At 38.8% G+C, this 13,176-nt stretch overlaps 1 protein-coding gene across 1 annotated transcript in view; it reads left to right on the top strand.

The window, feature by feature from the left end:
• Nucleotides 1–13,176, top strand: part of LOC104077879 (Down syndrome cell adhesion molecule-like) — a gene marked incomplete at its 3' end in the record, with an annotated part of 66,442 nt that overhangs the window by 48,074 nt on the left and 5,192 nt on the right. Inside the window, exon 7 of the mRNA XM_009579278.1 lies at nt 3,249–3,527. Coding sequence (XP_009577573.1) covers nt 3,249–3,527 — 279 coding nt within the window. The remainder of the gene's footprint in view (nt 1–3,248; nt 3,528–13,176) is intronic.

Genomic DNA, 13,176 nt, shown 5'->3' with positions numbered 1-13,176 from the left:
AGGGAAGGAAAATATTTCAACACACCTTGAAGTATTTTAAGCACATTTTAAATACATCTGTCCTACTGCAACTTTTCTCTCTCAGAGTTAAAGTAGTATACATCCCTCATTTTTTTAGTGCTGTTTGGCAATGATACAGCTTTATTTTACAAAAAAAATAGCCCAAATGCTGGTTAATCAAGCTTGATATTTTCTTCTGTCAGGGATATATGTCAACTTTTTACTGCAGAGATAGATGTAGATAAATACATATATATGGCAAATTTTGTATTTCAGAAATTATTTGCCTGACCTCAGGTATGCTTTATTCTATGTTTTTAATAAGTGATTTTTTGTGATTGTTTCCTTCTTCAAACTAGCAGGAAGAAAATGTATCTGCTACGTTAGGTTACCAGGAAGGGCCTTTATCAGCCCAAACTGGTAAATATTGTAGCTGAAAAACGTTCTTCAATACTTCAAAGTTATCACTAGACTGTTTACTTTTTTTAAGTACTGATTTTAAATTACACACTGTTTTTTAAAATAAGCTCCTTGTCAGGACTGCAAGCTGCTGCAGGTTGAATAACCATTATATTTTATGAAGCAGAAATAAATGTTCGTTTCCTCTGTATCTTAAAAACCTGAGTAGGGGGAAAATGTGCTGTCTGTAAATATTTTAGCCAATTTCTGAAATGCTCTGCAGGCTGCTACTTAAATTTTAGAGTTGGTAAATGCAGCCTTGCAAATCAATATTTTCTGAAAAATACTTCAATGTGGCCTAAAGATCTTGCTCCCTGTTTTCTTCATCAGGGAGATGGAGAGTAAAGATGCACATAATAATCCTTGAGCAATATGTTGTCTGACTTTTGATATCATTTTGTCCATGAAAGTTTGGTTCAAATTTGTTACACACTCAGCAGAAAATGCAGAAGCAATTTGAATCCACCCTGTTGTGAATTTTAGTATATTTTCAGTAATAATGCCTAAGACTAAGAAAAGGGTTTGGGCAGAAATGTGCTAGCCAACACAGTAAGAGGGGCACTTGGCGTTTAGCAGGTATTTGCACTCATCAAGAGGAAAGGTTATGTCAAAACCTTTTGACAGTCCCATTCTAAAAATTTCTCATTCCCACTTATATTATAAAATGCTTGTCAATAAATGCTAAGAGAAATTTGGCCTTTTTCTGCTGATGTACAAAGAATCTGAAATATCTCATGTGAATGCGTTAGCTGCGCTAAGGTAATTAGAAGGGGCAGGCAGACATTTTGCCTCACTTTTTCACTTGGAAAGCAGTTAACTTCCAGCGCTGAAAGTTCAAATAAACACAGTAATTTATATTGAGTTTCTTTTTTCTGTATGCCTGATCTACCAGATTTCCAAAACACAACAGGACAGGTTTTAGCGATTTGAGAGACAGCAGTCAGGAAAAGGCATTGCAGCATGTGAGAAAAATTGATTGCAGCAGCACTTCTCACAACCGCACGCAGTGAGCTGCTCTCGGAAGAAGTCAGGGAAAGCCTGTAAGGATGAGTTGTGGTACCCTGCGCCTGATGTTACTTCCCTGTGGCAGCTGCGCACAGTCATAACTTCTCCTCATCAAACGGCATCACGGCTATGCCAGAAACAGCGGAATTAATATCTGATTTGTGCACCGTGATGTGCATGTACACAAGCATTTGACCATGCCTTTGAACGACACCTTTGCCCTTTGGGGGGTTTGGTATCGCTTCCTTAACGACAAACTTTCTTACTCCTGATGGAAGAGCAGCTAACATATGCAATGATCAAAAGAAATGCATTGAACTACCGTAGTAATGGTCACAAACACCTATCCCTGCATCCCAGAAATAGGACACTGGCAAAAATGCTGCTGGGGAAGTCAAGGGCTGGTATACATTGCAACCACTTTGAAGAGTTTTTCTGCTTCTTTCCTGCTTCAGTTCTGGGGAAAACACAAAGCCTTAGATTTGCCAAAGGGAGAAATGACAAAAGAAATACAATTAGATAAAGCCACCAGCTCCATTTTCTTCTGAAGCTAGCTAATATACAGCAGTATAAATGTTCTGCTGTGGGTATCTTTCAATCTTCCCTCTTAAAGATGTTCAAATGTACTACAGAGTATATATAAGTAATCTCTCAGGCAAGAATAGCAAAATGCACTCCTATTTCTAAGGTACATAGCCTCTAGGAACCCTCTCTTTTGATAAATAAGTATTTGAGTACTGCTTGCAAAGTTGGTTTTATAGTCTTTTCAGGAGTGATTGATAGAAACCTATCTTAGATCAATGCCCTGACTGTTAGAGTGCTCCCCTGAGAAGGGGAGAAGATTTCAGTTCCTTCGTCTGGGTAGGTATTTGATTCTCAGTTTACCAAATTGTTAATAAATGTTCCAACCACAACCCGGAGAAAGTGAGGCACCCCTGTTAATTCCTGCTTTGTTTATTGAATCGAACCCACTGTTTCCTTTGTTTTTATTAAAAATACCTGAAAACAAAATGTTTTCTAAGAAGAGAAATTCTTCTCTGTGATAGAGAATAAGAGCATTTCTTTCATGGTTTTTGGTTCAGCCACAGAATAATAAGTAAAAAAAAAAAAAAGAAAGAAAAAAAGATTTGGCAATCAAAATATGCTTAGCAGGAATTAAACGCCAGCTTGAGAGTTTATGCCTTATACTGGCCCTCTGTTTAGAAATCAGTTTTAACTTTAATTTGCTGTCCTACAAGTACTGTATATGCCTTTCACTTCATGCCTCTACCCAATCTTATTGAGAATTGTGACTTGAAACACTAAGAAATAAGTGCCAGGAGCAGTTAGAGAAGCTTACACTCCCTTTCATCATGTCCCAGAGGCAAAGCTGGAGCCTCTTCCAGGTTTATTTCAGACCCTAAGAAAGGCTCTTGCACCAGACCCTGAAAGCTACTGAGCTCTTCCTGGACTGTCCAGCCAATCCCGCTGCTGAAATTCCTGGTGAGTCACGAGATGGCAGTGTGATTTCTTGGAGAGATGCTCAATACTCTTGCAGGAATCTGCCAGTGGTGTCTGGTGTCTCTAGAAGCCGGGGATCTCACTGCTCGTGACCTCTGCTTGTGCATTGGGTAGTCAAGAAAAAAAAGGTATTTGCAAAATACGTGATTTTTTTAGATAAGCAATGCTCTATGGCTGTCGAAGGTGTTGATTTTACATATTCAGCACTGCACATCTGTTCCATTATGTTATTTTCAGAAACAAAACCGTAACTGCAATAGCTCCTCTTTCCTCTTTTGTTTCAGTTCCGCCTTTTATTCAGCCTTTTGAGTTCCCGCGGTTCTCCATCGGGCAGCGGGTCTTCATTCCCTGCGTGGTGGTCTCCGGGGATTTGCCCATCACAATCACCTGGCAGAAGGACGGCAGGCCGATCCCAGCCAGCCTCGGGGTGACTATTGACAACATTGACTTCACCAGCTCCTTAAGGATTTCTAATCTTTCACTGATGCACAATGGGAATTATACCTGTATAGCTAGAAATGATGCAGCAGCTGTGGAGCACCAAAGCCAATTAATCGTGAGAGGTAAGTAGATGTAATTAGTCTGAAGGGCACCAATTAAGCGGAATTCATCAGTATCTTGTAATGACATCTATTTGATGGGAAGTATAAAAAAGAGGAAAATATGGTAATCCCTCTCTTCATAACAGAGAGCACACAGAGCAATGAAGCACAGAAACTAATATGACTTCTATCTAAAAGTCTTGAAACTAATCTACAACACTGGAGTGCACAGGGTGGGTGGGGGAGCCTGGGACTGACTTCCCGGAAAGTTGTGTGAGGCACAAGCCCGTTCGTTGGGATCAAGCCTTTGAAATGGTATCAGATTCCTCTCTGTTATTGTTTTAGTCTGATTATCTCCATTTTTGATTTAGATCAGCGTCTCATGTAACATTATGTCAGTAAAAAAGCAAAGCGTTGATGTTGACTTCACGGGGAAAAGATTCTCGCCTTTTACCTGTTGTTCTTTTTCTTATTTGTGTTTATTACTCAGCTAGCATGATTCAATTGCTCGTTCTGACTTCACAACATTTTGCCTTGAAATAAAGGTGAATATAGTTTCAGTAAGGAAACATTTTATGTGGAAAAGACCTTTTAGAGAGATACCTAGCCTTCAAGTCACACCTTAACCAAGTTGCCTGGAGATTATGCCTTGTGATACATTTTCAAACCTACTGGCAAAACTTCAACAAAACTTTGAAAGTTTTCTTTCTGAAAGTTTTTCAAAGTGTTTTACATTTTCATTTTTTAAAAATAAGACAGTTACACTCTTCCCTCTCCACCATCTCCCTCTTACTATCAAGCCATTAGACTCCTCAGAGAAAGAGGGCACATACTGCAGTACCTAATACTGCAAATGACCCTGGTTATTTCTGCCTGTTGCAGATCACTATATCTTATATCCCCTTTCGTAAGTTTACCAAGACAAATCTTAAAACCTCTCAGAGGTGTTTGCCACCTTTTCCAGACTTTTTTTCTCCTTCAAAAATTCATTTGAAGCAAAACTTTCTGAACAGCTCTTCCTTTTAAGTCAATCCTTCCCATTGTCCTAGGACTACCCTTAATGGATTATTCCCTAGTTTTCCACTTACAGAATGTGTATGCTTTTTTTTTAAATGCTAGTATTACCAAAACTCAGCAGCAAATAGGTCCATTGCTTTTTCACTAGTTTTAATATGAATATACTTTAATTATTTAAAAAAAAATCACTGCTTTTAATCTTGTATTATCCAGTGCAGATGTCTATTACTTTCCCCATCTATCCAGTAATTCTTAAATTAAGTGGTTTAGTTAACTACATGCATTTAATTATTCTTTTCCTAAGCTGTTCTGTTAGCCTTTAACCCTATCCATCACTCTAATAGTAAAAGATTTTCCTCACATTCTCTTTTCCTGGAGAAGGAAAAGTTGACAACCTCCCAGCACAACAGACAGTCCACTGGCTATGTCTGCCCTACACAGAAATGCTGCATCTAATAACAGCTGGGACCATACCTGATTTGCAGTTATACTCAGTGCTTGAAGTGACAAGAATGAATCACTTTAGCAGCTCTGTATGGATTCCTATAGGCATTTCATCAAAACAGGGATGGTAGGATGATCTCCAGAAAAAAGGGGGAAAAAAAAGTTGACATAGGTAGTACCACTGAAAACTGGCTCTCTGCAAACACTGTTTATCCTTTTTTCAGCACTGAGATCCATGAGGCTGTAACATTAGGGATTTCTGCTCTGTGCCCCACTGATCGGGGCAAGCCCTGCCATCCCCTAACAGCGTCCCTGCTCTCCCTGCCTTGCCTGGACTGCAGCATCCCTGCCTCCTGCTGTCGGTGGGCAATTCCTCTTCTAGCAAGCCCCTGGCTGGCCTCACCTCTGTTCCCTGGACACGTCTGCCTCTAGCTGACTTGTTTGGCATTAATTCGTTTTCCCTCCTTGACCAGGGGAGGAGTTCTGGGGAGCCTGCTCTCGCACCCCTTTCGTGCCGCTGACACCAACACCTCCGTTTTCCCCTTGTGAGCTGCTGCTCTAATTGCACCTCCTGACGAGGGCTCTGCCCCAGCAGTGAGATAACAGCTGTTGGTTGCGTGTACCTGAAGGGCATCCTTATAAACCCATGGACATGATAGAGAGTAGCTTTTCACTCTGTTTTACTCAGAGGCTTGGAGCCTCTAGAATCCTAGTCCTGCAACTTTTTAGGGGGTTATGAGGGCTACTTCATTCTTCCCCTCTTGCTTATCTTTCTGCCCAGCTAGTGCTCTGCAGCAGCCTCCTTTAAGACTCTCTCCTCTCCTCTCCTCTCCTCTCCTCTCTATGTCAATTTACATGGTCATGTCTTAATCCTTTTTTTCCTCTCTTCTCCTCTCCTCTCCTCTCCTCTCTCTCTATGTCAATTTAAATGGTAATGTCTTAATCAGTTTTGTGTATGTATCTGGGATAATAGTTCTCATTCAGAGGGAAAGGGGAAAATATAATATGATGTTTGACCTGAATTTTCTGAGAAAACCCTGGACCAACTTCTTTCCCTCATAATGAACTGCTTCAGCTGTCTCATTCCACATAGGTCAGCAGCCAGCCGGCCATCTGAGGGTCACTGCTGGTCACTACTCATCTGCATCCAACCTGACCCATACACATTTAAGTAAAGACTTGCTTTCCTGCTGTCTGTTTCTTCTTCAGGCTTTCTGATCCCTCCTCATCTTTTTGTTCATAGGTGCCATATAACTGAAACACAATATTTTTCCAAATCAACTAAGCAGTTTTTCTCTAAATAAAGGGAGAAGAAATGGTGCTTAAACTCCTCTTGTTGCTAATCCACATTGTGTGATGGTTTCTCAGCAGTGTGCTTTAAACTTAAATGTTGGTTTTCCTAAATGTCAGGGAATGTGTTCTGGGAATATCTTATTTATGTGAAGTGTGTACATTTTGATATGAGAGTAGACAGTGAATGGGAGAGGAAAGTAAAGGGAAATATGACTGTTCCCCACAAAGTTCTTTCTTCCTTATCTATACTGTCATTGTATTTGTTTTAAAAGTAGACTTGAAAATGATGAAGGCTATCATGTTTCCAAAATAAGTGGGAGTCCATATCATTTTACAGTACATAGGTAGGCTTAGAAGTAGAATCTAAATCCAGTCTATTCCTAAGATGAATGAAGAAACACAGGCCAACTGCTTGTTGCTACATTTGAGCTACTAGAGAAACTTCTGCAGGATCCATACAGCCACATAAATTCTTCAGCTTTACAACTTGAGATTTTTTTTCCTCAATATTTTCTCTGTCAGATCACATGTATCTGCTATTTTTTAGCATTCATATTTTTCTGTTAAGTTTTAAGTCTGCCAAATACATTTCCTATATTCTTCCTACAAATATTATTTTTCATATCTAAGCTGCACTGCCATTTTGCCAGGAGTATTAAATGGCAAAGAAAAACAAGCACTGGTCTCTTAAAATCTGCGGGCGCCTTATGGTAAATCTTCACTGAAGTTCCCATTATTTTGTGCTCTATAAAAGCAGCCAAATGGTGATAAGGTGTCCTAAAAATACCTGGTCAGCAAGGCTGGATTTTCCCTGCCTTAAATATCAGAGGAAGATGACCAGCTTCCAGAGAGCTTCCTTGCATCACATAGGATGATGAGAAAGAAAGTGAGAGGAGAAAGCTTTTGAGCAGCTGTGCAGCCCTGGGTAAGAAAATCTTAGGGCAATCTCAGTTCTCTCTGCCATGGGTTTCTTGGTGAGGACCTGGAAATGAGACAGTCACACGCTCTGGACATAGATCTGCCAGTACTTCTCTCCACAATTTATTAGCTAATTTTAGACAAATCAGAAGAGGGAAAATGCCTCCATTGGAGCTGAAAGCCTAAAAACTTAATGAAAAGTTAAGAGGTGATTGATTAGAAACACCTTTACTGAGTGTAATACTAGACACCAGAGAATTTACTCAGGTAAGCCCTTCTGCAAACACAAGAAATGTTCTAACTGGAGTCTGTACTCAACCACGAGATACAAATCCACAGAAAAGCAGGCTTGATTAGTCCTAATGTTTATGGAATATCTTTTAAAAGCTCATTAATTAGCCACTGGGAGAAGACTACCGTCTTCACCGCATCTAGGGAGGCAGTCCCTACATTCAGGTAGGCAGTCCAGGCGAGAGAAAACAAGGCTTTCCTTCTCAAAATCTTGTGCTCCGCCAGATCTCAGCCTGCAGTTCCTCTGCAAAGGCATCAAAAATTTGCAAGCTAGACCAGTTACTCAAAAACTCACAAAGCATTATTATTTTGATTATTTTATTTCTTGTCGCACTCTTGGTTTGCTATTAAGAAAAAGGAAAGAATAGGATCCTGTCATGAAAGCCGTCCACAGAAATTAGAAAAATATCTTCTCTGTCAACTGCTTATATCATCATGTGGAATTAATTAAGGCTTTACTCATCAGGGCTGTCTTCTGAAGAGTGATTAAAAATCTATATACACTTTATCATGTGTTATTCATTTCTGTAGGGTTTCCTAAAATGGGAATGAAGTAATTATGAAATAAAAAGCAGTGAAAAAGATTTTAATTGGTAACCAAAAAGAAAAGCTCATAAATGTATTACGAGTTCAAAATTTTTCAGATACTGCCAGAAAAGGGAAGTCAAAAATAGTAGTGGGTGCATAAACCATTATTTTAAAATTCCTGTTAGTGAACACATCATAAGTTAAAATTGAGATAAGGTCTTTAAATACCTAATGACCCCCCTTAATGCATTTAGTGCATTAAGTGTAAATGTGTTTTCATTTTGCGTTTGCCAGGAATGTCAAATATCATTAGATAGTTAGGCACTCAGTGAGGAGTCGCTGAGCCTTGAATTTTCTAGATAGGAAGTGAGTATCTGTCTGCTTTCTGATGTTTGGTGGTGGAGCTGGTGTGATGCAGCAAATGCAGTTTGTGATAGAAAAGCTGGGGGAGAAGATTTATGGTCGCAGATGGTGTCAAAACTCATTTACTTTCTTTGCTGGTGTTTACACTGTGGCTTTGAAGATTGCTCTTGAATGATTCACTTCCTATTTAATGTTCTCATTAGACAAACCGGATCAACACAAGCCACTAGGCACTGTCTCATTTTGCAGAAGTACATCTTTTTTCTTGAACTGCATAGCAAATGGTTTCACTAAACCAGCTAAATCGACCCCTTAGGTCCAATGACTAAATTTAATAACTGTTCATCTTTGCTAAAGTACAGTGTTTAATGATCTCATTCATTAATACATCAATGGTTGCTTTGGCTGATTAAATTTCTTCCATCATTTTGACAGTATGATCTAAATGTAAAGTACAAATATTCCATGTAAAAATGAAACATTGTATTCTGGGCCAATGTCATAGATTATTTCTTAACTCACTCCAGTAGCCCACCGGAGGAGTTCATGTGTTAGGAGCCTTCAGAATTGCTCTCCAGTGTGATGTACTAATTGCTGTATTTGGGAGCCAGAAGCACTGGCATAGATTTGAAGTCCAGGAAGGAGTGTGAGTTTGTCATCTGGTCCCTGGCATGAAGCACAGTCAGAAAGGATTCTTGGATTTACATAAAGTAAAATTAAATCAGGGAATGGTGCATGCACCCATAAATTGATTTTAGTTAGTAGCTTGTAAAGTCCATCGTTGCGAGCAGCGATGACACTGGTAAGCAGTATCTTCTTAGGGTACCAACTCATACGTTATCATCTTATCAGGATTGTTTCACACAAGGAGATAATAAAAGCATTTTCCTTGCCTTAAAATGGCACTATGACATTCATGTTATCTTCAATATCTTATTCTGATTGCTCTCATCTTTTGTTTTCCCTTTGTGAGAGCCTGAGACTGCTAGTCATAATATTGACTTGAAAACACCTTTTTTAGGTCCTTTGAGTTCAGCCATTAAATAGTTTGCATCTGTCAACTTATTGCTCTTACACTAAACAATTCAACAGCTCAGTTCTCATCACAGATCCGTGGGCTGCATCAAATGAGAGAGCCTAACAGAAACTCACTGTTAAAGCAATTTTAAATGCCCTCGTTTATGGGCTCAAGGGACTGTGCTGCTGAAACAAGGGTGGTAGTAAAAGTAGAACTGTTCAGTCATATCTGTAAGCTATTTCAGAGTGTTTCACTTCTAAAGAGGCAGAGGAGACCCACACCTTTACAACTAGAGAGAGAGGAGAACTAACTGCTTTCTTTTGTTCATTAACTCTACTTAAGCATATCAGACAAATTAACTTGGTTAAATTCTTATTAAGCAAATTTTCTTTAAGGGCTAATGAATTCCTGAAAGATAATGAAAAAGTAGCTTTATAATCTAAAGCTAAGTATCAAAATCTAGATCAAGTAGTTAACTGCATTGTCTTCCAAAATATGGTAGCACATAGCACTGAACAAGTTATTAATTTGAAATAAAATTGAGAAGCAAAGTATCAGTAAGGAAGAAAAATGTAAAGGTCTCCTCTGTTTACTTTTTAATCATTTCTATAGGAAGAAAAATCCTGTGGTTTTACCTAGACAGCAATACAGAAACTATTGAAAGGTCATTGAATGAGTAATTTTGTTTTGCTGTAACATCTTTTCTGATTTCTATTGGCAATCTTAAGACTAAGTGTCAAGGGTTCATGTCTTCAAAACAGAGCAGCAGTTGGCATTTTTATAAGTAGTCCTAAAGGGAGTCCAAAGCTTTCCTGAATATAGAAATTGTTTCTATTACTGGGTGTGGGCAGAGTTTTTGCCAAGTAAGATTGAAACATGCTTTGGTTATGGAGCAGTACAAGGAAACTGTACGATTACTAATCATACACCTGGTTCTGGAGCTTACACAGCAAAATTTAATTTCCACAGTTACAATTCCAGTATCATTCTGTATTAAAAGTAATTATTAAAACCGAGAATACCAAGAATATCTGAGCGAAAGTTTATGATAAATATACATACCCAAAACACAGTGAAATCAATATGATAAAAAGCCCTGTTCAGAGCTTGTCAACGTTAAAGGCACAACACATCGAGAGTATCTACATGAGATCATTAAAGATGTGGAAGGATACATTTCCACAGAAATGCTCAAGCAACATTTACACTTGGCATCCATCCATTTTTATACATATATGCCCAAAGGGACCAGACAAAAATTTTATTTTTACAGATAACTTTAATGCAAATAGTATTTTAAAGGCTGGTTGCTTTTATTCCATACCAGGCAGTCTTGCTTAACTTTTCCAGAACTTTCTGCATATGTCTACCCATTAATATAATAAATTATTTCCTGAAAAATTAGCACTTCTTGCCAGTGTCATCCATAGCAAATGAAGAATATAAAGAAAATATTTTTCAAAGAGAAGAGAAATAAAACAAAGAAGTTACGAAAATTTTGTTTTGTAAGAGAGATTTTAAAAGACATTATACTCTTCACACTTTTCAGTGGTAGAGGAGGCAAGTAATTATCAGTCACTCCATTGCATAATTTGTAATCATTCACCTGTAAGACTGATACAACTGAGGTGTTTTTGTGGTTTGGGTTTTTTTTTTTTGGTCTACCTTCTTTGTGGATAAGCAGCTTGTGACTGATTTTTCAGAAGCTGTGATTACAAATTTGCTTACAGTTACTAACGTCAAACAAGCTGATGCCACTGTGCTGAGTTGTATAAAATCAAACTTATTTGTGCAGCTAATTGTACTTTTCACCTGCTTTGGAAAATAAGTACTTGGGAATCTTTTTGTGTTTGGTGATAAAATGAACATAGAACAGTGAGAAACGAACTACTGAAGCAAACGTCTTCTGTGAGTAGATAATTAGAACAGGGTGGGTGATTGCCCAGGGCTGCTGTTGCCGGGATTTCATGTTTGATGCTTACCTATCATGAATTAACATAACATACGATTTATGTTTGTCAGTGTGGCAGCCATTTGGAAAGCTGAAATGTTTGACAGCAGTAAATACATCTCCTAGTACAAAGGTGTCTCTTGCCTCTATTGCTGTTAGTTCCTTCCGTTTCTTCTAGTCATGTTCCAAACAGAAGTGGAGCTTCTTTGTACATATTTAGGCAATAAACAGCTTTGCATTATATCTATAGGATTCAATGAGCAAGAGGTTCAGTTAAAGGGATTGTTTGCTCTCCAGAAGATTGTTCTCATCTTATAAAAAACAGTTGTAGCTATAAAGGTGGAAGGAGAAACCTGGAGAAGAGTCTGAATTATGGAGACACAAAGGGAGGAAGGCTCAAGCCGTTGTGAGGTGGGTTCTCTGCACCTGGAGAGAGCATCTCTAGATACCTCCAACTTTTAGCAGTCCTGTCCATATCAACACCGGCAGCTCAAGTTTCTCACTGAGGAAAACTTGGGAGTCTCTGGTATAATGGGAAGTGTTATTTGCACAAACTATGAGAGTGTATATACTGAAAAGACTTTAAAGTAATGTATTATATCATTGGTGCTTCTGCTGTGCTTGTGGTACAGTTTTTCTGATGTATAAGTAACACTGTATTCATAGCCATTCCGAGCTGTTTCTGGTCCCAGGGCAAATAGTCACTGTACTTATGACCCTCTTCTGTGCAGCCTTACATTTCCTTGTGCTACAGCCCTCTCCCACACTTCCTTTCTTAATTTCTGACACTTCTGGAGAGGCAGGTGGTGGGGCCTGATGGGGGTCGGGTCAGAGCAAGGAGGGATGGCTGGGCCTTCTGTTCTGCCTCCCCCAACTTTCAGACAAACTCAGCACTGGCTGGACCTGTGGAGCTGTGAACCCACGAGGTTGTGTGTGTGTCCCCGTATGCATAGGCTGCGGTGGGGCAAGGAAAGCAAGTAACTATTAGGATTTCTTCTTTTCTCCGTTAAATCTTAGTGTGTTGCTGTATTCGAGAGGAAAAAAAATCTGCCACAGGCTCAATCACCTTACTACATTTTCTCTGTAGCACTGTAAGAAATGACAAAAAGAATAACATGTGGGGTAACGGCACAAATAATTTACTTTTTTTCTCAAGTACTTACTTCTTCATGATCTGAACCAAAGAACAAGAGGTCAATGAAAATCTGTGATTTTAACTGACTTTAGTACTACCATTAAGCACCTTTAATTTTCAGTAGCTTTTGTGGCTCTTTCAACATTCTTCAGAGTTTTCAGCTTTTCTATCAAACTTTCGTCAAATCTGCAGGTTTTATTGAGACATCGACATTCAATATCGGGCCCTCATGATAAACTGTAGGTCTAGCATTGTCACAAGTTGTTTTCTTCACTGTGTATCTGTATTTGGAACATGTAGAGCTTTTCCTTGAGATAAGCATCTCTCATTTTATTTATATATAAATATATACGTATTTGCCTATGTCTGGAAGACTCATTGCAGTGGTTTTATGCTTCCTTAGAATAAGTCTAATAATATGTATACATTGATATACATATATCTATTCCAGTAAGACTTTTCCTCTTCAACCTAGTGCAAGCAAATTGTATTGAACCTTTCTATGGTTGTTTGGAAAGAAAAGTCCTATCACAATTAATCATAGAATCATAGAATAGTTTGGGTTGGAATGGACCCTTAAAGGTCATCTAGTCCAACCCCCCTGCAATTAGCAGGGACATCTTCAACTAGATCAGGTTGCTCAGAACACCATCCAACCTGACCTTGAATGTTTCCAGGGGTGGGGCATCTACCACCTCTCTGGGCAACCTGT

This window comes from Fulmarus glacialis, unplaced genomic scaffold (assembly GCF_000690835.1).
Source record: "Fulmarus glacialis isolate BGI_N327 unplaced genomic scaffold, ASM69083v1 scaffold4766, whole genome shotgun sequence".
Classification (NCBI taxonomy): Eukaryota; Metazoa; Chordata; class Aves; order Procellariiformes; family Procellariidae; genus Fulmarus; species Fulmarus glacialis.
Note: the sequence above shows the minus strand (reverse complement) of the source record. Positions and strands in the feature narration are given on the sequence as shown.